Source organism: Struthio camelus, chromosome 7 (assembly GCF_040807025.1).
Source record: "Struthio camelus isolate bStrCam1 chromosome 7, bStrCam1.hap1, whole genome shotgun sequence".
Lineage (NCBI taxonomy): Eukaryota > Metazoa > Chordata > Aves > Struthioniformes > Struthionidae > Struthio > Struthio camelus.
Window position 1 is genome coordinate 21790861 of NC_090948.1, and position 27777 is coordinate 21818637.

General features: G+C 44.3%; 1 protein-coding gene across 18 annotated transcripts in view; it reads left to right on the forward strand.

Moving 5' to 3' along the window:
- ARHGAP22 (Rho GTPase activating protein 22) overlaps positions 1-27777 on the forward strand; it is a 176562-nt gene that overhangs the window by 122431 nt on the left and 26354 nt on the right. For 11 of the 18 annotated variants that reach the window (XM_068950167.1, XM_009677857.2, XM_009677859.2 and 8 more), the window contains one exon: positions 8884-9060. In XM_068950167.1, the coding sequence (XP_068806268.1) occupies positions 8884-9060 (177 nt within the window). Of the gene's footprint in view, positions 1-8883; positions 9061-23019; positions 24098-27777 lie in introns of those variants that run through there. The other 7 variants (XM_068950169.1, XM_068950176.1, XM_009677858.2 and 4 more) reach the window with 2 other exon arrangements.

A 27777-nucleotide genomic window follows, 5' to 3' on the forward strand; every position in this document is an offset into this window, starting at 1 on the left:
GCTTGTTATTCAAGAGGCAATAGCATACCCTAAATTAGCCTGCTTCGTCAGCAAGTATTGTCATAAAAACACAGAGAGCTCCACCAGAGAAGAAGCTGTTGCATCATGATGCCGTTTCTGTCATGACTGAGAGATTTTGAAGTGAACATGTTTGCTCTACACGGTGATCCCCTATCATGAAACGTTATTTGAGTCAAGAGCCATGAGGGTTTAACTGACTTCAGCAAACTGTTGCTGATTTGACAGTCCAATCCCTGAAGCATCTTTGGAGATGATTGGACTATAAGTACTCTAGCATTCACACTCAGGATGAAACACATGAGTCACAGCAGAGGTAAAGTGCTGTCATGCAGCTCCCAGCAATTGCTGTCTTAGCGGTTGCTCCTCAAGTTAATTATTGTTACTCGGTTTCCATTTGGAATGGGGTCTGCTGGCTTCTTACACAGGCTGTGACCATGTCAGAGACGTTTCCTCTCTTGCTGTCATTTAGCAGAAGCTGATGCAAACAAATTCCACAGTATTGACAATCCTTGCAGCTTGTCTATAGGGATCCTATACACAGCTGGGGGTATGTTTCACAGGGTCCTGAAACCTCGCTAGTGAGGGAGCCAGCATGATCTCAGTTAATGGGTGCTTCTTTCATGGAGCAAATTAATTGTGGGCATGAGCTGGAGGGAATGGAGCCTGAGCAGTGTTGGTGCAAGGAAGGTGCTGTGTCCTTGAAAAATTAGTCTGCTTGGTTGCACGTTATGTCTGGGCCCATCCCAACTCTAAAGATTGGGTTACTGCAGTAGAGATGGCCTTCCCATAGTTGTGCATTCAGCTTAGCCAAGGTAAAGCTGTACTTCATGACCACGGTGAGCAGCACATCACTGGCAGCATAATAGTTTACTCTCTGAAGTTTTGAGTCCTTGAAGACAAGAAGGCATGAGAACATTTGAGTGCAATTAGAACAAATGGGTTTTTAATGCCAGAGGTGCAACTTAAAAACAGCTGAACCTTTTTTATTGGAACTTCTCTCAGTTCAGCCTGAGGCAGATAAAGCACATAAAAAATTTCAGCTTAGGTAGACTTAAGCATTGCAAAGTGCTAAGTAATTGAGAGCAGGTTTTATAAGCAGGGGTTTACGGTGGCACTTGTGCACGGTGCTACTTGCTCTTACTTTAAGAGCACTTGAAATTGTCTTTCTCCCTTCCTTTTATGTTTCACCTATTTTGTTTGCTGTGGTTTCTAGAGTGTGAGGTCAATTTATAGCATGTGACAGACCTGGAATATGAACTTGTTCACTATCAAGGTTTTGGTTTATTTGAAGTGATCCACAGAACTGACAAGTTTTTTGGCTTGCTTTTTTGAGTAATAGGTGAGTCTAGAGCAATACTGGCCACACGTATACCAGGACAGGCATCTTCAGACAGGAGTTAAAATGAGTCCAGCTATCCTGCTACAAATTTTATGTATAAAAGAATAAATCAGATCTTCTTTATATCATGTAATTTTGATAATCGTACACTTCATCCTGACAGCTGAAATACAGTGCTAGTCTTATGTTTTTAAGGGTTTTCTGTAGTCTCTGTATCGGTACAAAAAAAGCTGTGCCTCTGTTCATTTTAAGTCTTGTCAAACTTTTTGTATATGAAACCACAGTTTTGAGATGTAAGCTCTGTGGTGCTTCTTTAAAGCAGTTTACGGTATCTGAAACAACAGAAGGTGTATGTGTGTGTGTGCAGTGGGAAAAGAGCAGATCACAGGGTCTTTGGATTAGTTTATAGATAGCAGTGACTTTAGCCTGTTGGCCTGTCTTTGCATCATTCTCTGAGATAAGGTCTAAAATCTGGGATCTCTAATCAGTTAGAGATTCCTGAAAATCCCCTCCAAGGACTGTTAGTTGAAAATTTGATCATCTTCTACTTGTAACTATCACTAAATCTGCTGAGTTTAAAAGTGTTTAAGGGAATTAGGCATTTATATTTGACTTAAAAGTCAATGAGAATCTAGTGCACAGTGTACATCCTGGCTTAAGAAAACATGAACCATGTCAGTTTATGAGCTGGACTTATCCTGTACAATAAAAGGTATTTAAAATTCCACTTTCGCACTGCAACAACCAAATGAAAGCTGAATATGAGAAACTCCTCAAACTGATTACAAACTGTGGAAGTAAAACACCCTTCACCTACACAGGAGCATGTTTCTTTATGCTTTTCTTTAGTAAAAATTGGCATTATGTTGCCCATGGGAACTGGGACAGAATAAAATGATTTTGATCCAAAACTTGTTTCTTTTATTTGCTCTCTGTGTAAAGCTAAACTCCCAAACCTTAATTTTTCTTTATTTTGTAAGCTTTTTTGAATGTGATTGCAAGTTTACTCCCAACTTCCAGACTTTATATATGTATCTCTATGTGTGTGTAGATATATATATATATTTAATCAGGGCAAGCACGCATCATTGTTTACTGCTCAATTTTTTTACGGATCATATCCTCATAGTTCCTGTCAGTTTCCCCTATTTTTATCCCCTGCTCCTTGGCTCTTCAGATTTTTCATACTGCTTTTTGTGTTCTCAGGTAGCCTAAATGGAGCATGTCAAGGCCAGGTTCTTATTCCCAGCCATCTTTCCCTTTTGTTAAAGGATCATCCAGAAAAAAATAGCAGCGAAGAGGTAGAGTTATTGGGTGTACTCAGATTCAAACTCCATGCCTTAGGTGGTAGGTTAATGCAAGACTCGGTTAGGATAGACTGGGTCTATCTCTAGAAGTCATGCTCTTGGAAAGTTTTTGAGGGAGAAGAGAAAGAGGGCTCAGGACAGAGGTTCAGCATTAGCCGGAATCAAAGGCAGTGACTGAGCAATTGAGTTAAGTTTCAAGTGACTATTCCAAGCACTTTCAGTGACCTTCTGCTTGCTCGCTGTTATTTCTTGTGTCTTTTGGTAATCCAAAGATTGAAGCTGCTTTCTTCCAGGTTTACAGAAGATTCCCCTAATGTAGCTGCCCTTAATCTGGGCAGAATTTCTTCACCTCATTTTTCACCTTTTCTTTATTAGCAGTGAGATCTTAGATCTCTGAATCTGATGCTCACCTTTAAGACAGTCACAAAGAGCAGGTCAGGGAAGATGAATCATGTGATTGTTCTTTTCAGCTGTGGGTGCTAGTTTTTGTCCATTTGTCAAGATCTTTGCTGCTGCTTGTCTGCAGTCAAAGGCTTCCTGTCACTACTTGCTTTAGTACTGAGGGCAAACATGTCATTTGGGCCTTAGCATTGCCCATCAGGCACCCCTTTGATAATGCAGCCTTGGAACTGCCATTTGTTTCCACAAGCCATAAATAGCACATGCATGGCTAACAATTTCATCCTACTGAAAACTGCACATTACCATCCACACCAAAGTGGTACAAACAGGTGAATATATAAGCATGCGCATACACACATATATGCAAGCATTTGTAATGGTTTAAATTTTCAGTACTCTCACTGTACTGATGATACACAAGCACATGAGTAAGCCGATTGTGTTGCTTACACAATGAAATGGGGGAAAGACAGACTTACTGTGTGTGTGAGGGAGATTCAAAACATGCAGAATCCTTTAAATCAATTCAAATATTATCCAGTCTGCTGTATTGAAGGTATATTTCGTGCATGAGCATATGTGATCCTATATACATGTTCATGTGCGCATGTGTTACGGAGAGAGGCAAACCTGATTGAAAAGGAAGCTGCTAACCTTCAGCAGAACCTGACAGCAACTTTACTTGAGAATAAAGAAATTCCTCCCTTTATGTGCAATGGGACAGGAACATCTCCTAGCAGGAAGTCCAGTCCTGCTCCCCAGCCTTCACACAAGGAAAGGGGTTCTGAAGCCTGGCTCCATAAATGCCATCCCTTGATGAAGGTCACGCTTGTGTGAATGAAGTTCTAGACATAAGAACAATGCCAAAGTTTCCTCTTTGGAAACAATTTTAGGAAGAGACAGTTGCAGCTGACCTGCTGTTACAAGTTCTTTGAACAGGAGCACAGGGCAAAGCACTTAGATGGCTGCCTATATGCCATCTTTGCTTTGCACTTTCCAGTGAACACATACCAGACTAAGATGGTCCTAAAAGGAAGGCTTGTTCAGTAAATAGGATTTTGAGGTGTTGGATTTTAATTTCTCCTGCTGTTTCTGCACCTGACTGTGGGCAAGTTGCTTATCCCAGTCTTTCAGTGTCTGATCTGCCCTATTCCAGGAGGGAGCCTGGAAGGATGATAGTTATTAAGGATTAGAAGGTGGCATGTTACCCTGAGGTAAATGCCATACAGATGGCGGCAGCAGCAGATGGCTTCGAGGCCATGTGAAATGCAGTTACATGAGCCGTTTGAGCAAACAGCATATAACAGCATCGCTACCAACTTAAACCAGTCTAGGCCTGGAAAAGGAAGCACTAGTGCCCTGGAGCTAGCAGTCTGGAGCTGTTCTGTTCGCTTGAGGCAGAGAGATCTGCCAGTGCATATAAAAGACTTTACAAGGGTACCTAAAGGCAGGGTGGGCAAAGCACCGATGTCTGCTAGGATCTGCAGCTCTTTTGGTGGTGAGCAATAGTAGAACAAGTTCCTGAATCCTTCCAGGTCTTTACTGTATGTACTTGTGTGGTCACTGTCACATTTCACGGTCTTGAAAGTGTTTGCTCTTTCTGTACACCTATGAAGGAAACAACAGTGCTACCCACACGTTTTACAGGTATGGACAGATTCCAGTGTGTCCTGTACAATGATATGCTGGAAGTCTGCAGCAGAGCAGGCAATTGAATGCAGGGGGATCCCCAAGTCATAGGTTAATGCTGAAGCTATTGGATTCTTCTTCTCCAAAGTTAAGCCCCCTGCTTCTCCCACATACATTGAGGTGCTTGCAGTCTGTGTTTGCAAACAGTTTTATTTTTCCTTCAGTCTGGAGCTGGATTTAACTCTGAGCAGAAGGGCTTGAATGTCTGCCCTTGGCAGTCCTCAGCTGAGCAGTGATGGTTTCTGAGGGCCAGTCTTATTTGTACAGGAGCTTGATTAAAGATGTGTGAGAAGTTCTGTTCAAGGGAATGGAAAGCCCTTGTCTGCGTTCAAAATGCTTAGGAGAGTGTTTCTTCCTCTGCCGTGGTGCTGGGTAGCCAGAGCCCTGTTTGATTTACAGAGTGGAAGTAGCGCTTGTGTACTTCAGGGCTAGAATCTAACAGTTATGGTTCTACGGATTTGAGCTCCGTTAGTGAGGGAACTGAAGTCTGACTGCAGCATTTGAAAGCAAACTTCATTTTTCCATGATAGGCAAAATTAAAATTCCATATCCAAATGTTTCCAGACGGAGTGGTTTAAAATTGTTTCCCAGTTCCTAAAGACCAGTGTGTTTGAATTCATATAGTGTTTGCATTGCCGACTCAAATCTGAATCCCAGAAGGAGGTCCTGTTTTGGGTTTGGGCTCAGAAAAGAAAGTAGTTGGAATTTCAGGTTAAATTCTGGACTTCTGAAGAATGTGTGGAGGGGGGTTGTTTGTTTGTTTTTGAAGAAGATCTGAGGTTTTGAATTTAGCTGTTTCTAGTTCTTGTAAATGCTGAGCCTCTCAAAATCTGTTGGCTGATGTGACGACGTAAGGAGACAAGTCTGAACTGTGCCCTTTAGGGAACTCTCTAGTTCTGCTTGTTGCCTCAAGGATGCAGTGAAAGGTGCCAGCAGTGTGGGGAAAGGAACATGGTTAAATTGTCATAAAAGAAAAAAATTGGTTATGGGCCGATCTGCCTGCTCTGCTACTGCATATCGATCCCACGCTGACATATGTGGCTTTCTTTAAGAAGCAATTCTGGAGTGTGTTCTGTTTTCTAAGCTAATATCTATGTGTGGAGTAGTATTTGCTTGTACTCGTGTGACTAGTCACTACTGACTCTCTCACAGGCAGCTTGTGAGATCATGACCTTGCTCCTATTTAAAGTATCAGTGGGGGAAAGCCAACCACAGAGGAGCTGCATATGTAGTTCTTGGCAGAGTCTCAGGCCTAGGTTCTGCAACATGCATAGGAATTTTTTTCCCATCCTGTTTCTCCTTAGTTTTTACTTTTTACAGACTAATAAAAATAGAAATGTTTTTCCCTAGATGTTTGCATGGAAAAGGCTCAAATAAGGCTGAGAAGGTAACTGGCTGGTCCAAAGTCACATCTTAGGGGAAGGGGAGTTGTAGTCAGGTCCCTGTGGGACAGCGATTCAATGGGAAGATGTTGAGGGTGCCACTTCTGTTCAAGTTAAGTTACTACTTCTGTTAAGTGCAATCAGAAGAAGCCTTGATCCTTCTCTGCTTATTACATTCTCTGTGGCAACCTTTGCATGGCTTAGTTCAGCTATTCTGACCACATTTGCAGTCGGTAGTTCATGCTAAGCCAAGATTCTGCTCTCTTCTTGTCCTTTGTAGCTGGGGTTGATGAGACCTCACTTGGGTCCCTTTAAATTAAAGAACAGGGTCTGTGCTGTATCCTGACTGAGTTCAGTTGTTTGCTGGCAGTGAGACTCATACAGCACACGTTTTTTTGACAAGCTGTTTCATTCCTTTGAAGAACTAGCTGGAGTTCAGGCCTTCTCTCTGGGTGAAGATGGTACTGATAAGCCAGGTTCTGAGCTTCTGTCTCTGAGATGTGCTAGAGGCTGTGAAAAAACTCTCTCTTGCCATCATATCTCCTGTAAGGTATTTGGTTGTGGAAGGGCATGGCAATAGGTCTGCAAGGTAAGGCAGTAGATTTAGGCCTGGTGAAGTCTGCTTTCACCTTGAGGCTGAGTATGCTGCTAAAAGAATTAGGCTGTGGCAGGAGTTTCACAAGCTATGATTTCCTACTCTGACACGTAGGTTGCATGAAGGTTCAGGTTTGTCCTTCATGCAGCAGAGTACGATGGAGCATTGATTTACTTGGATGCTGATGGTCAACCAGAAGGATGCACGTCTGACTGCTTGAGGTGAGAGGGGCCAGTGTGTACTACCTAGAGACTGAAATAAAGTGGTGTGTTAGTTATGGGGTGAGCCGACTCCTTTGAGGGCTGGTGCTCAGCTGCCTTTCTGCTTATCTCGTTTTGCTGTAGCACTGAGATCACTAAAACTCTGTCACTCAACCAGGCTTATTAGCAAGTGGGATAAACATGTTTTGAGAGCAAAAGTGGAGAGAGAACCTGGAGAAAGGCCTCCCGTGAATTTGGGCTTTGTAGGCAGAAGGAGGGAGAGTGGGAATTAATGAAGAAATGAGGTTGTGGAGCCTTTGGGCTTGGTAATGCAGAGACATGGTAATCTGTCAAGGCCTCATAGAGCATGCAAAGCAAAACTACAGGTCCAAGTTGCCCTCTGCTCCTACCTCTGGGGTTGTGCATACCAGAGCTGGACCATAGCTTGGTGTTCGGTGCCTACCTCTTGCACCTGTTCTGTTTCATACATCATATGGGATGTAAATCATTTGGTAAGTCCAAAATGGAAGACTGGCTGTGAGGATGATATGAGGGAAGAATCAGAACTGGGATACGTGGAGGGAAAGAAGGCTCTGGCTTTTGTTTCTTAATGCAGCGTGCCTAGGCCCTGGCCCATTGTCTCTGTTTGTTACCAAAATATTGCTTCAGTTTCTCGGTTCAGTAAATTGCTTATTGGAGAGCCACAAAATCCTTCCAGCCAGATCTCATTTTAACCCTTTCGTTTGCAAAACAGAGCATGATCTATGAGTGTGTCTAGGCCAGGAAGTAATTAATAGCGAGAACAAGTACTTCCTTGGCTTGCTGCTTTCCCTGGATTAACTAGGATTTAGGAGGTGCGCAGTCTGTGTACATTCAATCAGTTCCCTAGAAACCACCACATACCAGTGTCTTGCTCTTATCTCTGAACTCCATGAGCAAGAAATCTCGGCCACTCAGCACAAGATTGACAGCTCTCGCTTGTCCAATAGATGCTAAAAACCATGTCAGTGTGGAAATGACAGTGGGACAACAACAAAGACATTATCTCTGTGGCAAAGTCAGAGGCAGTTTCCATGGCGATAGAGAAGCTCTGGGCTACTAGTGATGCAGCTGCTGTGTTGGACGGCCTCGGTAGCCTCTTTACAGAGGCTTCTCCAGTAAAGCTATTATGTGCTTCAGTAGCCCTTGTTAGGTTGTATCCAGCTTTGGGACATAAAATGAGGGATGAGGAGAAGGTTTAAAAGGACTGGAGCACTGAGCTAGAAAGAAAATGGAAATAGAAGGGTGCAGGTGTTGCAAGTCTTGGAGTATCCGTAAATGCCAGATGTATAGGGCAGCTTGAGTGCATCTGATATTCTGGTTGTTGCTTTCCTGTGGTATTGCCTACCAACGTTAACGGCACCTAAAGTTTTTATTTCAAGTAGGAGAGTCAGGTTTATATCCTCAAGTCAACTCCTCTTCAAAGTATTGCTCCTGGGTTGAATCCAAAATCAAATAGGTCTCTCTTTCCATCTTGAGACTAGAAATTTCCAGGGGTTTGGAGAAAATAGGTGATCTTGAGACTTCTGCGTCTCAAGTGCTAACATATCTCACAGTTCCCTTGGCCCTTTCTTTTGGGAAGTACTTGTGCTGAGGCAAGGAGAAGTTATGTGAAATTCTTTTAGAGCTCCTCCTGCAGGGTCTTACAGCCTGTGCTTGCCCTTTGCTTATTGGTGGGACAACAGGCACAATGTCTCCAGATTCCCACATTGGAACCACATGTTTTTTGCATCAGTTTTCATCCTCTGTCCACCTGTGCTTTGTGGAAGCTGCAACACATCTGTTGGAAGCAGGTGTAAAACTGCTCAATTAAAATGATCATTTGATGATTTTGATCCAGACTTGTGGTTTTAAAAATCAGTTGCTCTCTTCTGAGCTAGATGCTAGAGATTTGTGTTCTGTCTTTCAGGTGGTGCAGGAGACCGTGAAAAGATGCCTGTCAATCATGAAGCTTTCCTGCTCATGGCTAATTCCCAGAATGAAATGGAAGATTGGGTAAAAGCCATCCGACGGGTTATATGGGCTCCGTTTGGTGGAGGTATTGCAAATAGCTCACATGCACATAAATTAAAACATTTGCCTCAAGGTAAAACATATTCTTGTGATACTAGGATATGTGTAACACTGTAAAATCATTGAGATGCCTAGATAAGCTCTTGGTTGTCTGGAGTGTTTTACAGAGAGGGGTTTGGGCTTGTTTTTTTGCCAGGGATGGAGAGGAATAGGAGGGGAGGGCATATCTAGACTGTACAACTGACTCACAGTCAGAAGCAGGCAGTGATAACAAACATTGAGCTCTTGCTAGTCCTCAGTGTTTTACAGCTATTTATTATCTGTTCTGTAGGTCTTCCTTATCCGTGTGGATATAAAGGAGTGTGTCTGTTTTTCTCTATTTTCTGCCTCATGGGCAGATGCCCATCTTTAACTTCCATATAGCCAGAGGCAGCAGTGCTTTTCATCTGGCTCTTTTAGGGTCCAGCTGGGAAGAGAGTTGGCTTCAGTGAGTGTGTAGCCTGAAGAACAGCAGCAGGATCAGGCTGAGTGAACACCTGTAAGAAGACAGCTGTTGACAATTCTTGTGTTTAAAACAAACAAAAAATTCGGACTCCCAATATTGATGTTATACTAGAATCTTCAAATTCTCAAGTCAGTAGATTAGATGGGAGGTGTTTTTACAGTTAGGCATAGAGCAGGGGTTCAAAGATATTTTCTGCAGGCTATGCTGCTGATAGAAGCAACTCCTGACTTTGTACTGGACCCTGTACCCTTTGAGTAGCTTGTATGCTACTGATAGGGTTCATGCCATTACATGCAGATAATGGTATCAACCTCTTTTGGGAGGTACAGCTAAAAGTGCCAAATAAGGATTAGGTAGTACTATTACTTTTGCTGAAATGAAGTTACTGTTTTTCCTAGGTCTAGAAAAAAAAAAAGTAACCTTAATGCAGTTGGAGAGACTCGAACACTACAAGGTCACTAAGGAGACCCAATGTTTATTAGTATCTTTTGTCTCGTTTTTTTCATTTAAGTAACTCTTGTGAACTTGAGTCTCTGGTAGCAGTTCCTGGTTTGTCTGCAGAAGATATAATCTCCGCTGGTGATGTAATTTTTTCCTAGGCCCTTCTTTCACTTAGCAGAAAGAGTGTACAGACAAAAGGCAGCTTATACCTGATTCTAAGAGGTCGCATGAAGTGCTGTTGTGCTGTGCGCAGAAAAAGCACTTTTCATTAGTGGAAACCGATCCAACGTGACTTCTCCTCAAATACGAGTATGTGCTTGTTTTGCTTTCCCTCTGAAGTCCAGTCTACAGTGGAGGGTCTTTTATATGCTGAGCCCAGTGCAGGACCCTGAATTTCCTCCTGCAGAAATCTCGGAATCGGTACTTATGGAACCACTTACAGTGGTCCTTATAGTGTGTTTTATAGCTTTGCTATGTGCATCAAATATATGCTGTGAGGAAAAAAGGAGATGCTTACTGACTGCAAGTCGTACAAATGCCAGCAATAGCCGGGCACTTTAGTGCTCCTGTTATCTGTGCAAAAATTTGTTCATGTGTTTTTGTTAATCTCTTTGAGTAGCTCCAGACCAAACATCTTTTTTTAAGAATTGGGAAATTAAATAATTAACAATCCTAAGATTTTTAAAAAGAAAAAAATGAAAATGACATAAAACCAGAGATGGGTTTCTTTTTATTTTTTGTTTCTTTATGAGGGCAGTATTGGGCAAATTAATCTGCTCTTTTTCTCTAACCTTCTTTGCAAAGCTGATGGGTAAAACTGACTCTTTTCTCAATGGGGGCAGATATTCTTATTGGAATCATTTGATTCCAGGAACTGGGGCTCTAAGAACTGTATGAAATATCAAAAACCAGAGAATAAAATTATGAGAGCGTGGGAGTGCAGCAGTATAGGGCAATATAGGGCAGCTGCTGTTCATTGCTGTTTTCAGATGCTACAGGCTTGATCTGGTTCCTGTTGATGTCGGTGTAAAGACTGCTACTGATGTTGATGAGAGCTAGCTTAAGCTCTGTGGAAGAGAATCACTGCAATTTGCAGAGTTGGAAAGAATTGCAATTGTGTATTGAGGTTTTTCCTTTTTCTGCTTTATCTAGCTATGGATAAAAACTACCCAAGAATATGAGTACATCCTGGGCTGTCAGCTTGGCCTGAGCTCTCTGCCCCAATACTCAAATACACCCGTCTAAAGCTGGCACAGTTATATCTGCTCTGCTCTGCCGTCAGAGCTACGCAAACAGATTCTTATGCCGTGGTTTCATGGCTGCTATGAAGTGACTAAAAGTGCTAGCTCCTGTCAGAAGGAGTAGTCTTTTCCCTCTTGTGTCCCCACCACATTTCATTCTGCTAATACTACTGATTATGCAGCTGTGCAGTAGGAAATGATCTGACAGAGAACAGATTTAAAAAAAAAAAAAAAATTAGTTTTTGGGTGGATTGGCTCCCTGGCCCAGCTAACCATGCAGCTGCAGGAGTAGCATTTCCAGCACAACAAGGACAGTGGGGAGACATGATGGGGTGGAGGAGAGCTCACTCGTTCCTTCTGGTCGCAGCCCACACTTAAACTGGCTTAAAAGAACCATGAAACTGCATCCTGAGTCTATTTTCACTTCACCAAGTGTTTATAGGAATCCCAATCACTGAGAAATAATTAAGTCGTTCAAACCTTTGTCTCCAGATGGTTTCAGCAGGTTTGGAGAAGTGATCAAACCCACTCCTCCTCCATAAGCATCAGAGCAGAGCAATTTCTTTGTGTGTGAAATCCCGGCTTAGCTCAAATGTGGGAGGACTGTAAACATAGCTGTCTGTGTTTTAACTGAATAATTTGAACTCTGCTTTGCTACCACTGCTAATTTGAGAGCCAAGTCTTATCTATCGACACTTTTTAATATATGAAGCTGAAGGAATGGGGGGGGGGGGGGGGGAAGGAATTAGAAAGCAGGTTTTGTTATTAGTATGTAAATATCCAGCCCTGGAGAAGGTTGATATGATGTAAAAAAGAATTATGCCAAGATAAAAGGGGAGGTTTGGCCACACTTTTAATCTTTGGTGATATATTGAAGAAAGTTATAAATCAAAAAGGCTGAGGGTATCTTCTTACGTGTTGATGCGGGCACATGAGCTATGCTTAAAGGTGAACAGCAAAGGCTTCTTAAAATGAAATAGAGAACTCCCCAACGCTGCTGAGGATCCCAGATCATTAAAGGAGACACATTTAGGCTTAAAAGCTGTATGGAATGTATGCTTTGAAATACACTTCAAATGCGACCTTAAAATAAAGTCCAGGGGTTCCTAAGTCTTTTGAAGAAGAGCTATCTTGTTTATGGAGAATATGATTTCTAACAAGTCTCCCTGAGTTTCAGGTTCCTGAATTCTTTAGTCTGTCTCATTCCGAGCAAAGAGTTGAAAGTAAGCTATATGTTTTGATTTTATGTCTTTAGGAATAGAGTTTCTTACAATGGCTTGATAAAAGTGTGTTTTGCAGCACGTTCTGATGGAGGGTGATTAAAACTGTTCCCTCTGATCCTTCTTGACTCCACAAGGGACAAATTTTGCTCTTGAGTTTACACCACTGAATCTCATAGAATTTTTCTATTTTTTTTTTTTCTGTATTTACACCTACAAAACTGAGGCAGAGCCTTTACACAGTAGGTCTAAGTACACCCAGGCTGACACATGCATCTAGAATTACACACACCCATCTAGAACTAGCACCTTGCCTTTCTGCTCTACTACCAAGAAAGCCCTTCTGTTTATCTGGAGTGTCAGTGTCCCTTCGTGCCCTACAGTCATGCTGTTCTGTGACAGCTCTTTAATACAATGTGCTCGTAGCAGTGCTACAGCACTTAAAACATAGGACTCCTGGCTGTGAGCTTGGGTGAGAGTGAGACTGCCTGCATCCTCCCAAGGTGGAGGTGTAAAAGCAGTCAGGTGGGGGGAAGGGGTTCATTATCCCCTCTGTAAGTGTGCAGAGAGGCTGCACTCCCAGCCCGAAGAAATATGGCTACTTTTAAGACACTCCTTGCCTTCTATCACCTCTCAATTGGCGTACCTTCTTCATTTTTATCTTGTAGAAAACATAAAACATAATGTACCTGGAACTGAATTTTGTGTCATGAGGTACAAAAGCTGAGTTTTTGCTCTCTGAGTTGAAAGCCAAGAGGTATAGCTCTCTTACAGCTCAGCACATGATCAGGACTGCATGGGGACAGAATCAGTCTGTGTTAGTTTTTGTGTTATGCTTGAGTTTCTTTCCCTCTGTTTACTTATTCATTCTTGCCACAAGCAGTTCCCTGCTCCTCTGCCCGAAATGCATGTCACAGCCTCTTTCTTTCTCCATTATTTTATCCTAATTCTTCTTTCTCCTTATCCTAAGTTTTCATCTGTTCCTTGTGAGGGAGGGGAGGTGAAGCAGTTGAAAGGGGTGTGCATCTTTTAAGCAAACAAAAAGAGCTTTACCCTGAGACGGAGTAAATATTCTGGAAGAGCTCTGTGAGTGATTCCTCTGCTCTGGAGGAATAGTTGCTTTTTAACTGTTGGATTTTAACTGATGGGAAGAAATGTCCACTGGGAAAGCCACTCTACTGTCATTAATTCCAGTCCACTTCTCCATATAGGTAAACCTTGGATACATGTATCCTTTCTATTTCTGCCAGCAGAACGTTGCAGGGAATGTCGTTGCTGGCGTTCTGGGACCATGTCCAGACCATGCCTTGTACTAGAGGAGAGCTGAGAAGTGTCTGTGGTGTAATTCACTCTCCAGGTTTATGTCTTTGCTGGTAATGGAGGGAAAATCCTACATAGGCCTAATTAGGGACCCTCTTTTACATTAGTACGCAGCTTTTAGATAACGTCTGGATGAGAGCAAAACATGACTATTTTGAAGGGTCATATATTGTTCTTAGATGCATGTCCAACAGGATGGTGGACAGTTTAGGAGTAAGGATATTATGCTAGAATTTGGGAATCCAGGATATTATTCCTTATCTGCTACAAACCCTGTGACCCAGGGTGAGTCATTTTACCTGTGTTGTGTCTCAGTTTCTCCACCTGTAAGATGGGGATTTCCCGGTGAGACCATCATGAGCACAGAATCTATTAATGAATTTAAGAGGCTGAGATACCACAGTAATGAAGACTAGGGAGGTGGCTTTTGGCATCTGCTCAGTGTGAAGACAGAGAGGGGGCTCCTGGTCCCTGTCTTGTTAGAGGGTTCCCACAGAGCAGCAGTCTCCAGTGGGATTCCTGGCTGGGCTGTGCAGAGCCTCTTCAGTAGATGGCAGGGCAGACTTCCCTTGCACAGGCTCCTGCAGGTGCGTAGGGAGTGACACCAAGTGTCTGCTGTGCCTGACGTGCTGTTATCGCTGCACAGAGACGGCTGGTGCCTGGCCTAGCTTATCAGTGTTTGCTCTTCAGTGTTGCGTGTGCTGGGAGATGGGCCTGACCAAGGGGAAAGGAAGAGAAAGAGGATGGGGATTATGATTTCAGATACCTGCCTGGAACAGGGGGATGCATGAATCATCTGTGAGGAGGTGCTGGTTTACCTCACGCCCAGCAAAGGTCACCCAGACAGAAGTTGCAGGTGCTCTTCTGGATATAGCAGCTGAAGCGTAGAGCAGAACTGAAGTTGGGAGTGGGTCATACTGCCTTGACTGCTTACAGCAGAGAAGGTTTGAAGTCTGTTGCTGAGATCCGATTAAGTTCGTTCTTCTGACTTATCTCCCTCAGATATGTGTGGGGCCTCCAGTACTGCTCTTCTAACGCATTCTACCATCATGATGCAGCCTTGAGGTAGAGAAAGACTATTGTCCTCGTTTTTTTTAAAGGAGGAATCTGAGTTATTGGGCAATCAAATAACTTGCCCTAGGTCATGCTGACTGTGCAAAAGAGCAGCTCTGAAGTCATCATGCAGCAAGGCAAATAGCAGGGTCACAACCCTGGCCTTCAGAAGAGCAGACTTTGGCCTATTCAGGAACCTGCCTGGAAGAATCTCATGGGATATGGTCCTGGTGAGAAGAGGCATTCAGGAGAGCTGGTTGTTTTTTGAGGGTCACCTACTCCAAGCTCAAGAATGGTCCATCCCAATGCACAGAAAATCAAGCAAAGGTGACAGGGGGCCTGCATGGATGAGCATGGAGCTCCTGACAAAACTCAAACACAAAAAGGAAGCATACAAGAGGGGGAAGCAGGAACAGGTGAACTGGGAGGAATATCTTGACACTATCTGAGCATGCAGGGATGAGGTTAGGAAAGCTAAAGCCTGCCTGGAGTTGAATCTGGTGAGGGATGTGAAGGGCAACAAGAAAGGCTTCTTTAGATGTATCAGCAGAAAAAGGAAGACCAGGGAAAATGTGGCTCCCCTGCTGAGGGTGGCAGGGAACTTGGTGCCAAAGGCCATAGAAAAGGCTGAAAATACTCAATGCCCTCTTTGTCCCAGTCTTTACTGGTAAGACTTGCCTTCGGCAATCCCCAGTGGAAAAGTCTAGAGCAAGGAGTACTTCTCCTCAGGAGAGAAGGATCAGGTTAGGCGACACAAAAAGAAGCTGCTTGTACGCAAGTCCACAGGACCTGATGGGATTCATCCATGAGTGCTGAGGGAGCTGACTGGTGTGTGAGGCCACTCTGGATCACCTTTGAAAGGTCATGGTGACTTGGGGAGGTTCCTGAGGACTGCAAGAAAGCAAATGTCACTCTTATCTTTAAGAAGGGTGAGAAGGAGGATTGGATCTGGGGAAACACAGGCTGGTCAGCCTCATCTCTATCCCTGGAAAGGTGATGGAGCAAATAACCCTGGAAATCATTTCCAGATATATTAAGGACAAGAAGGTGATTGGGAGTAGTCAGCATGGATTTATGAAGAGGAAATCATACTTGACCAACCCGATAGCCTGCTACGATGAGATGACTAGCTTAGTAGATGAGGTGACAGCAGCACGTACTGTTTTTCTTGGCTTTAGCAAGCCTTTTGAAATTGTCTCTCATAATGTCCTAATTGACAAACTGATGAAGTGCAAACTAGATGATTGGATAGTGAGGTGGACTGAAAACCAGCTAAGCTGCCGGGCTTAAAGGGTTGTGATCAGCAGCATGAAGTCCAGCTGGAGGCCAGTCACTAGTGGTGATATTGGGGCCAGTGTTGTTTAATATCTTCATTAATGACCTGAATGATGGAACAGAGTGCACTATTAGCGAGCTTTGAGACTATACTGCAAGGAGTCATTGATAGGTGGTTGTGCTGCTCTTCAGAGGGACCTTGACAGGCTGGAGAAATGGGCCAGTGGGAATCTCATGAAGTTCAACAAAGGCAAATGCAAAGTCATACACCCCTGAGAGAATAATAAACCCATGCACAGAAAAGGACCTCGGGATCCTAGTGGACAACAAATTGAACATGAAGCAGCAATGCACTCTTGCAGCTAAGGCGGCCAGCAGCAGCCTGGGCTGCATCAGGAAGAGCATTGTCAGCAGGTTGAGGGAGGTGATCCTTCCCCTCTACTCAGCACTGGTGAGACACATCTGGAGCGCTGGATCTAATGCTGGGCTCCCAAGTACAAGAATCACAGAATGGTTGAGGTTGGAAGGGACTTCTGGAGATCATCTAGTCCAACCCCCCTGATCAAGCAGGGTCCTCTAGAGCATATTTCCCAGGATCGCATCTGGGCGGGTTTTGAATATCTCCAGGGAAGGAGACTCCACTACCTCTCTGGGCAACCTGTTCCAGTGCTCAGTCACCGTCATAGTAAATAAGTTTTTCCTCATGTTCAGATGGAAATTCCTGTGCTTCAGTTTCTGCCCATTGCCTCTTGTCCTGTCACTGGGCACGAAGAACATGGACATGCTGGAGTGAGTCCAGCAAAAGGCTACGAAGATGATCAAGGGGCTGGAGCCTCTGACATGTGAAAAGAGGCCGAGAGCGTTGTTGTGATTTAGCCTGGAGAAGAGAAAGTTTAGGCGGTCTTATCAGTGCGTATAAATACCTGACAGGGAGTAAAGAATATGGAGCCAAACTCTTCTCAGTGGTGCCCAGTGAAAAGACAGCAGGCAAAGACATGAGCACAAATTTAAATATTGGAAATTCCACTTAAACATAAGAAAAAAAATTGTCGTCTTAAGGGTGATTGAGCACTGGAACAGGTTGCCCAGGGAGGTTGTGGACTCTCCATCTTTGAAGATATTCAGAACCTGTCTAGATGCAGCCCTGAGCAACCTGCTGTAGTTGACCCTGCTTTGAGCTGGGGGGTTGGATTAGGAAATCTCCAGAGGTGCCTTCCAACCTTAGTGATTCTGTGATTCCTCTCTGATCTGTCCTGGAGAGATGAGAAAGACTGCACAGCGTTGAAAGGAGCTCTGGGTCCAGTCTTACTCTGAAAGCATGTGCAGTTCTTGCAACAAAGCAAAATTACAGCATGTGCAGGGCAAAAGATGGGGGTCTGTGCTCCTCAATGACTTTTGAAGAGCCTACCTTGAGAAGTCAGATAGCTGGTCAACTTACATAGAGGATTCATAGTTTTCATCTCACTCCACCTTTAAGCTGCTGGCTGAAGGCTCAAAGTGACAGTACCAGTGCCCAAGCTTAGCTCAGCTCTGAGCGATGACCGTGCAGCAGCCTGACGGTCCAGAGCGAGATGGATATTCTTGGAGTGCTATGTACAGCAGCAGTGTCGGGACTTGTGCAATCAAGAGAGAGGCAGGTCCCCTGCTCCTGGTTTCCAAATCCCCAGGCAGCAGTATTAATTCTGCACTTGCAACGTCGTATCTTCGGCTGGCATTAACAGCTTAGTTCCAGTGGCTTCTGAGTCATGATGCTATTTGACATTAGGTGAATAAATTTTTAGCCTCTAGTCTGTTAGCCTGGGCAGGCCTGAGTGCCAGAGGGCAGGAATCCAGAGCTGGGAAATTATAAACAACTAATCAAGAATCCTTCTCCATGCCTCAATCACGTAGCAGATGGAGAAAAAACACAAGTAGCAAGGACTTCTGTTATATATGCAGGTGAGCGGAGTAAAGCTCTTAGTGGGATTTGCTTGACGAAATATCTTTTGGTTGGGAAATGCTGATTAGTAAAACTGAAGCTTTGCATGGGACTATTTCAATTTGAATGAAACATGCAGTGGGAAAGGTTTCTCAAGCTCACGGTAGAATTCCTAAAACAAGCTCTGCCTGAATTGCTCGTGTATTTCAGAGGTTGTGCAACCGACTAGGATCTAAAATCTATCCACCTTCAAGTCCTTCACTCAAAAAAGTGACTTTGAAAAGGGTCTTGGGAAAGAGATGATTTCAGGAAGATGCAATGGATAAAATTACAAATATAAGGAGGAGTTGAACAGCCATCCAGTTTAAACCAAGCAAAAAAGATTTTTATGCAGTATACAATTAAGTTATGAAATGTATTGTTACAAGATGTTATAGAAGCCAAAGTAATAAATGGGTTGAAAATGGGATTAGATGAGTTCATAGAAGATAAGTCTGTCTGTGCTGTCAAACAAAAGGTCTGGATGGGGTCATTAGCTTCATATACCCTCTATTGCTAAGAGCAGTCCTGCTTTAGATGAAATTATGGCTGGGGCTTGTTCCTTCCTCAGTAGCAGACTAGCATCCCTTTCTCTTCAGCTAGCAAGTGCCACGGAGAGACAATAGTGGCTGTGGGCTTGTTATATTGTTGGTGCCAAGTGCCTGTGGCCCATGGTCTGACCAGCACCTCCTGCTACACTGGTGGTTTTCCAGTGACGCCTTTCTTGTAGTCATTAGCTTCAAGCTTGGTGTTTGAAAGCTGACAAGCTCAAAACGCTGATGGTTCTCACTGCAGGTTCTGGCAACGTATGATTAATGCGACAAACACGTTCTTGTGTTGTTTCTCAACCTCCCGGCAAGTTTTTTAATTTCTCTAGATTATTCCTTTGATGAATGTTATGACAATCTGTGCTTACTAAAGGGGAAAGGTAGGCTGCTCCTTGCAAGTTGTAATGTTAACTGTTTAGGAGCCAAGAGTAAAGAAATTTGCCCTGCCTCTCTTTTCCTATTTCCTTTCTAAGAGTTACTCTTCTACCGCTCATGGTTCTCTTCTCTCCACCATCATCAGGCAATCAGCCTTGCAGTTTCCCCATCCTACCTTCTGAGCTGCTGGTATGGGAAGGGAACATTCAGTCCTTGACCTATGCTGGAAGTGTTCCTGAAAGGCTGGCACATACACTGAAATGTTTTATTCATTTTACAAAGTGGAGCTAAATGCCATCCCCTTTCCAAGCACAGCTAGTCAGGTTCAGTTGCTGCTAGAAGTTACTCCCTGACCTTATGCTTTATGGGTGGCAAAGGTGTAAGTTGCACTTGTTTTCACTGGGACTTCTATTTAGATAGTGGAGGATAAAGGTAAATGTATGGGAATTAGCTAATGGATATTCATCATTGGTTGAGTTTGAGGAAGCAACAAAGTGAAACCTTTTGCAGTTCACCCATTGGTGACTTTTACAATTGGAGGTTACAGATTGACAGAAGTATTTATGGTGGAGTTGATTTGGATAGGAACCCATGCGTTCAACGCTGATTCTTTGGTGATGTTTGTTTGATCCTGTGCCCTAACTTTTAGCTGTCAATCTAGATCACAGGCCCTGCCAGGTTCTGGGCTGGTCAGAAGTCCAGATCTGCAGCAGAAATGAGGATCAGCAGCAGTATTCAGACTCTGTGATCCTTGCATTTGGACGCAAGATTGGAGTTTTAGTCCTTCTCTAGTGCTGAGACTCTGGTGGCAAATATGCTATGTCATAACTATTTTGTATGCACTAACACTCAGAAGTTTTGTAAAGTTTTCTGTGCAGTGGGGAAAGCAATATGCAGCATACCTGGGAGAGAAGTTCTGCCAGTCAGGTGCTTTCTACAGACATAGCTTCATTCAAGTCTATGGAAGGTCTCTGTTAATGACAGGCGTGTGCAAGAGTCGGTAAATAAAAAAGTTCTGCAAAATGTGTTCTTATGTTGTGGGTAGAAAGAAGTTTTCCAGGACACATTTGCTCAGATTACTGCTTGCTACATTAAAAGGCATTTTTTGGTGCTCGTGATGTTTTGTTCTCCAAGTGCTTCTTGTCTTTGTTTAGAAAGAAATAGACCAATAAACGCGTGGGTTTGGCTCTGGATTCAGAATGCTGTGGTTAAGTGATGTTTAGGTCTGTTTATCATCTTTTCTCTGTGAGCAAACAGTTGTAATCTCAATTTAAAGCATAAACTGGGCAGAGTCCACTGCAGGGTAATTCACAATGCTGTCCAATCGGTTCCTTTCCTAGCACGTTTTACAGAGATGGAAAAGCATCACACACAGGTTAGGCTGAATCTATTGTGAGACAAAGATGGACACTGCTATTTGCTAACCTTTCCACCTGGGGTGAGCTGGTTTATCAGTCAGTAAGCAGAAGCCTGTTTATTCTCAAAGGATTTAATTTTAGCAGTAAAGGTTGAGTCCCTAGCCAAGAATAGGAGAAGAATGCGGGGAAATCATTTTATTCAGAGTAGGATCTGTCTGAGGTGTTTGGAGAGGGGAGAAACTGGAAGGGAGATTTTCTGTACAGGGCAATGCTTACTATTGAAGGCTTTCCTGCTAGGTTCAGAGCCCTGTGACTGATCACCTGTAGACATTTCACTGCCAGCTTTTGATGAATAAAAGGAGATGTTCAAGCTGCCTCTGTTTGCCTAGGTTAAGAGATGAGTGTGTTTAAGGCTCAACTTACCTGAAAGTTAAGGAACTTCAACTCTGGTTCTAACTTTGAGACTAGGCCCTTTCTCTCCAAATAGACAAAGCCGTTTCCTGGATCTGAGCATCCGCAGACAAATCCTCTTGAGTATTTCTGTGTATTAGCTAATAGTATGTGTAAGCTGGTGTCTAAAAATACCTGCACCCTATGGGTACTTGCTAGAGCTGTACCAACCGGCAGGTTTGTTCAGAGTTGGGGAGGGATCTTTGAGTTCATGCAGGCTCACCATTCCTGTCTGCTGCAGCCAGATTCAAGACTGAATTTGACCTGAGTTAGATGCCAAGCCTGAAACATTCCTGGATTTTCAGAGGTTGTATGAGCTTCAGTGAACTTCCCAGCCATTCTTGAGGCTTGTAGCGACATGCAGAGGCAGGATCTCTCTCCCTCCTCCAGTACCTGCAGCAGAATAACTGTGGAGGCGCTAGCTCATGAAAGCATTGCTAGGAGCCTTCTCCACACAGTGGCACCGGGGAAGAAAATGTCTCCAGCTCCAAAGCAGGAAGTTCATGTGAGGTTTTCTTGCCAAACAGCTTTAGAAACCTACATTCCCTTTTAGGAAAATAAGAGCAGACCAGACAGCGGTAAACTTTCCTTTCAGCTAAAGAACCTCAGACCGATGGGGGAAGAGGGAGTTCAGTCTCCCTCTGTTACCCCTTCTCCCTTACCAGTTACCCCTTCTGTCCTTGGCACATCTGTAGGAGGAGATCTCCAAGTGGCAATTCTGATGACAGTTTATATGCAGCATGGCTAACACTCTGGACTTTATTGCTAGTCTTGCAGCATCGGGTGTACTTCTGGAGTCTGCAGTCCCTGCAATCCAGTGATTATGTGAGAATCTTGGATTTCATTTGTAAGAAATGTGGTAACAGGAAAAAGCAGGATCCAAGTATGACCGAGAAATTCAAAACACAGAACACAAATTAAATATATATATATATATGTATATATATACACACACACACACACACACAATGTGTATATATATACATTGTGATTTTTATTTCAGTCTCATCATATCTTGTAGCCTAAGTCATGATTTTTAATGTAATGTTTTGAAATGGATTGAGAATTGGTTTCAAATAAGGAGATAAGATGATAATTGCGGAGTGTGTAAATATGCAGCACAACGTTAATTGCCCTCACAGGATACTTATGGCTGCAGAGTTACCATGTGCAGGGAGCAGCTCTGAAGCAGCTGCCATTTTCTGCTTTAATTGTGATGCTCATATGAGCAAGCATGTGCTCCTGCCTTTTCCTCTCACAGAGGATGTATTCCTTCTTTCTTTGGAGAAGAGCTTGCATCCTCTTTGTCATCTCTCTCACAACTCACAGTATTCTTATCATTCATGCTGACGTCTAATCATGCTTTGAATCATGCCGCGGCCTTGGCCACAGAGAAGCTGTGAATTCCTCAGGTTAATTACACTTTGGGCACAAAAGAATCCATTTTAAACAAGCTGACTTTCCATTTCCTTAGATGCCTTTGCGTTCATGTGATTTGAGAGATGGAAAACAGAAATGGAGAACTGAATGGAAGAATAAGAATCTGCATTTGCTATCTCCTGGGCTTCCACCCCAAACATTGAGTCTCAGGCGCCGTAATGTTATTAGCAGACGTGACACATTTTGAGGCATCGTTCCAGGGAACAGTGCCAAGAAACTTTGACGATGTGTCAGACATTCAGAAGGGGATTGGTCCTACTCGCCAGCCAGTGCTGGGGGCAGGCTCTCCCTAACCTGCTGCTTGCTGTGATCACCACGGAGAGAGGATAATAGAAGGATAATGAAGAGTACCTGGTGTCTCATTTGTACCTTCTTTTTAAAGATCTCCATCACTTAGTAAATGTTCTGTAGTGAGCTTTAAGTATTGCCTAGCATATTGTCTGGGCTTCTTGTGTCTAATTCTGAAATGCTAACTCACTATTTGAGAACTGGAGCCTTCAGCCCTGGTTCGGAGAGACAGTCATTTCTTCAGCTTTTGGTCAAAACAGAGGACATGGAGACAGAATTTGATCTCCAGTTTCCTGAGTTGCGGAACAACGCTGTCTCAGTGGCTGGAATCTCAGAACTTGACTACTGGGTCGTTGTCCTCTCTGATGTGCACATGCAAGCTGAGCTACAGTGTAGTTAAGCAACTACACCAGTAGGCCACCACGTTCAGATGAGGGTGGCCTGTATTGTGACCACGGATGTGGTATTTTACTATCAGAAGCACATGAGCAGCTGCAGACAGGGACAAAACTTACTTTTTTCTGCAGAGGGGAACAAAGTTAGCCAGAATTGTTAAAATTCCCCAGAAGCCTGGGGCAAAAAAGGTTCTGACTGGTGACTGCTGCAGATTTGCAGTCACGTGAGCACGTTTTGTAAGTGCGATGAAGGGCTGACCTCTGTATAACTGCATGAGGCAGTGTGTGATTTGTCTCAACTACAGGCCACTTACCCTGAGGGTAGGAACTCTCAGGGTAGCCCTCTCAGTCCGGTCCTGCAGCAAGTCTTAGGGGCTGGTTCACACAGAAGGAACTTTTCGTTCCTTCCCCTACCAGTTATCTAGCTGAGCTATTCATCATCAGGCAAGTTCTCTGTAAAGGGCTAAAGCAAAGGCCATAAGGACAAAAAAGCTGCAGCAGATCAAAGGCTGTGGCTTGTCCTAGGTTGTGTAAAACTTTTGAGCATGTGCCAGAGCTGCAGCGATGTCCTCGAGCCGTGCTAAGGCAAAGGTGGGGGGACGTTCCCCTCCAACTCAAGCTTTCTGCTTCTGGTGCTTTGCAAGCAACTCAAAGGCCAGACCAGGGCACCAGGTTGCCTGCAGCGCAGCTAGCATTGCTTGTATCAGGAAGAGATCCAGAGTGTGGCATGCAGACAGCAACTGTTGCACAGCTCTTCTAGCTATCAGGAATAGATCTGACAAGCAATTAGAGCATGAATATATTACACAGCCGATGGGGGATGCCTTTGTTAAAACTTGTGACCCGTACTTAGCTGCTGTTTACGTTGGCGGCAGCTTCGAGGGTGGGCAAGACCCTACCTGCCTGTCTGTCTTTCTCCCTCTCTCTCCTTCCCCTGGCGGAGGGAGCTGGGGAGCTCTGCATCTCATTGGATATTTCAAATGCTTTCTGCACAAGTCATAATTAATGCCGAGTTGTGGAGCTGAGACCAGATGTGCTGCTGAGATTATCTCCCAGGGCAGATCGGCTGCTCTCCGCTCTGTAGCGCTGGGTGAATGGAAAGTTGCCAGCGCTGGGACTCAGAATGTGTCTGATGCCTGAAGTCAGGACTTTCTTTCTCTGCCGCTCCTGCTGTCTGACGCTGCCTGGTTTCTGCTTGAAGCTCAGCGCCTGTCATGTAGCGGAGTGCTGCACAAGAACAAGAGGTATGAGATGATTTTCCAGAGTTTTTAGTTGTTACGGTTTCCTTTTCCTAGAGAAAAGGCGGACATTTGAGCTGAGACATAGGTATGCTCAGGCAGAGGCTAAATATCTAAATATAGTAGCTGTCTTTATGAACGGGAAAGAGTGAGGAGGGCTCAGCGTGGCCAAAAATAGTCAGATTCCAACTTAGCATGTAATGATGGTTTTGAGGAAGTGCGTTTGTGTTTGTTTTCACCCAGGATATATAAACACGTATATGTGGATGAGAACGAGCATGTCCTAGCATGTGAAGGCTGATCTTTGTGGGGAATGGGCTCAGTATGTGCCAAGTTCTGCCACAGACTCATTTGTGCGACTTTGGGCGAGTTATTTAATCTGATTTGTCTTGGTTCCTGATCATCTGTCACTTCCTTTTCTTTCCCCCGTTCTTGTCTACTTTGTCTAGCTGGATTGTTTAGTTTTTATGGACCAACTGTTATTAGGAACGTGCACCTCCTAGCACTGTGGGACTCCCTTTTCAATTGCTGCTGCAGTAATTGATATAGGATGTGCTTGCAGGGGGACCAGGTGAGAGGAAAGAAGAGAGAGCTACAGGTGTGTGTGCTTTGTGCTGTGAAAGTGTATGCATCTCTGAATGTCTGCCCATGATTTTTTCTCTCTGCTTTCATGTGTGAGAGGGACAGATAAATGGGAGCCTGAGCATGTATGTGGGAAGGTCAGAGCAAAAGCTTACGTGTGCAGGTGAGCACGTACACAGTCTTGTGCATCCATAAACTGTAGGTCTGTGAGGGCGTGCGTAGTGCTGTGCAGCATCATCCAGGTGTGTGCCTGATTATCTTCCTGCACATCTTTGAATGTGTGTATACTAAAATGTAGAGCTGACATAGGTGTTTCTGGACTTTTCCCACTTCAAGCACATACGGAATCCTCTGTCCTCTCTGTGAAGAAAACCTAGTCAAGGACTGACTTTATCATCTGTCTTTAGTTTATTTTGGTTGAAATCAGAGCTCTGATGAGGAAAAATGAAGCAGGGAGCATATATTTTCCTGCCCACTGCATGTCTGGACAGCATAGTTGAATGTATAGGCTTTGTATGCCTGGAGCTGGTGGGTGAGCTATTCGGGCCAGGACAGAGAGCCTGTCTGTGCCTTAGTCAGTACATCGTTTCTGGCTCGTGTTTTCCACAAAGAGCCACCTAAATCTTTAAAGAACAGAGACAGTTTGTTGGAGTGGAGGAAAGAAATTCTTAGCTCTGCTAGCCCCATTTGTTTGGTGTCCGTTGAATCTTTCTGAGATTAAGGATGTGGTTGCAGGCATTTCTTTTTTCCTTTTTTTTTTTTCTTCCCCTCCTGCTTTGAAACCAAACAAAAGCGCCAAGCTCTAGATAAGGATGTAACAAGGAACATTAACCCTTGGTTTGCTAGTAGCTTTTGGCTTTATTTCCAGCCTACTCCTGTCTGGGACTGTGTTTGGATGGCACTTGCTCCCCTTCCCCTGAATGAAGAGCAGGACTGTAATGTGTTCCAGCAGGATCATCGAATGGAGTGAAACACTGCCAAGTTCAGCCTGAGCTACAGGCCCCAGTGATTAAAAACAGGCCTGTGCCTCGAGGAGCCAGCAGATGAGGATGTATGCAACTGGCTCCATGTTTGCTTTTCCTTGCAAAGCAGGGCATTGCCTGCCCAGCAATGCTGTCATAGCCTGCTGGTTTCAGGGATATTTGACCACCTCAGTTTTACAAGCCCTTGCGGGACTCAGCTGAAGTGAGATGACCTTTATAGAGCTAACAGGATACTGTCTCCCCGGTCTGCCCTGTTCAGCCCTGGAGATTGAACTGTGTGAATCTGCTGTGTCTCTTGCCAGCATAGCTGTGTCTGTGAGAGCCCTAATGCTAATCTTCCTGAGGGCAGACTTAGTCAAGGCCCCCCAGCAGATGCCCAGAGGAAAGATTTCTGCCAGCCCTGGACTGTCAGCAGCTCCAACTTGTGTCAGCAGTCCTTTTCCAGCCCCACTGCAAAGATATCCCTGCTCCCCTCTCTTAGTTTACTCTCGCAACCCTAACCCTCATTTCTTCTTCCAAGCCACAGATGAGGTGTACAGCCATTGCACAGATGAACAGTTTCACCAAGCCCAGCTCTCTTGGCATCCCTGCTTGTCTTCGGCAGCCCCCTCCCAGCCCTATTCTAACTGCAGCTTTATGCTTTCTCTCTCTAAAGCCAAATAAACCCTAACCCTAATATTCTTACAGCCAAGAGGTGTAGCAACATGAGCAACAGCTGGGGGGAGGGGTTCTCTGTCTGTGGTTCAGTAGAAAGAAATTAGGGTTAGGGTGGAGAGAAAGAGAAAATGTAGGACTGCAGTGGGAGTGCAGCTGGAAAGGGGCTGCCCAAGGAAAGTTGGGAGCATCAAGGGACCTGGGCTAGGAGAAAGATTTCTTCTAGGCATCGTTTGAGGGGCCAAGACTAAGGCTGCCCAAGAAACTTAGGGTTATGGTCGGGGTTGAGAAAAAGAGAAAACGTAGAGCTGCAGTGTGCGCATGTCTGGAAAGGAACTGCCAAAGGAAAGTGGGGGCTGCATGGAGAGCTAGGCCAGAAGTCTGGTCTGGGCAATTGCTGGAGGACCTTGTTTACAGCCCCATAAAATAATTAGGGTTGAGGCCGAGTGAAAGAGAAAGCAGTTGAAGAGAAAGAGAGTTGAAGAGAAAGAGCTGCAGTTGAAGTGGTGTTGGAAGGGGTCTGCAAAGGGAAATTGGAGCTATCAACAGACTTGGTTTGGGAGAAGCATTTTGTCTGGGCAATGCTTGGGGGCCTTTTCTAGCACTCCCCTGGAAAATTAGGATTCAGGGTTGAGAGAAATAGAAAATGTAGATCTGCAGTTGGAGCTGGGCCATAACGGGGCTGCCAAGAGAGCATCCTGGTCTTTCATTCTGGCGATGGCTGGAGGGCCTTTTTTATGCCTCTGCGGAAACTGGCTAACCTGGAGGGCTGAGTGAGCTCTGCCATGCAGAGCCCTTGAGCGCACGCTGTCGCACAGAAGGGAACCTTGCTTGTGCCAGTCCAGCTCTTTTCACTCATCATATCACGGGGTAGATGAGCTTCTTCCTTACTCATGCCAGTCTTGATTTCATGGCTGTTTCTTCTTGCTACGTATTTGAAATAGTGTGAACACAGAGAGGTGAGCAATACTGTGGAAGAGTATTACAGTGCTTTGGTATCCTCCAGAGACTGATGTTTCTCTCCAGGAGAAAAGGATGCTACCAACCTCCATGCCTGAGAAGGGGGAAAGGATAGGTGTCGCCAGTGGCTGGTTCTGCAGCAGCCACCTAGAGAAAAATGGATGTTGTGTTTGCAGAAGGTCCAACTGCTTCTATTTATGGATCTGAAAGTATGTCACCCTTCCATCTTCATCTGGTAGCTTAAAGTCACATTCCTTAACCTCTGTATCTCCTTTTGGCTGCAGGCAACATGCTGCCCAGGAGTCCTGGACATTGGTTGTACTTACAGGAAGCTACTATGGTTGTGATCCAAGTTGACTGGGCAAGCACAGACTGATGTCACCTGAAATGCATTAGAGCATGGCCAGCCAAGGCTAGAGAAAAGCAGATAAAGTTTCACACTGCAAGTGGAGATTATGCATGCAGTTCTCCTGTGTGTGTGTTCGCGTATGTGTGTGTCTGATTCTG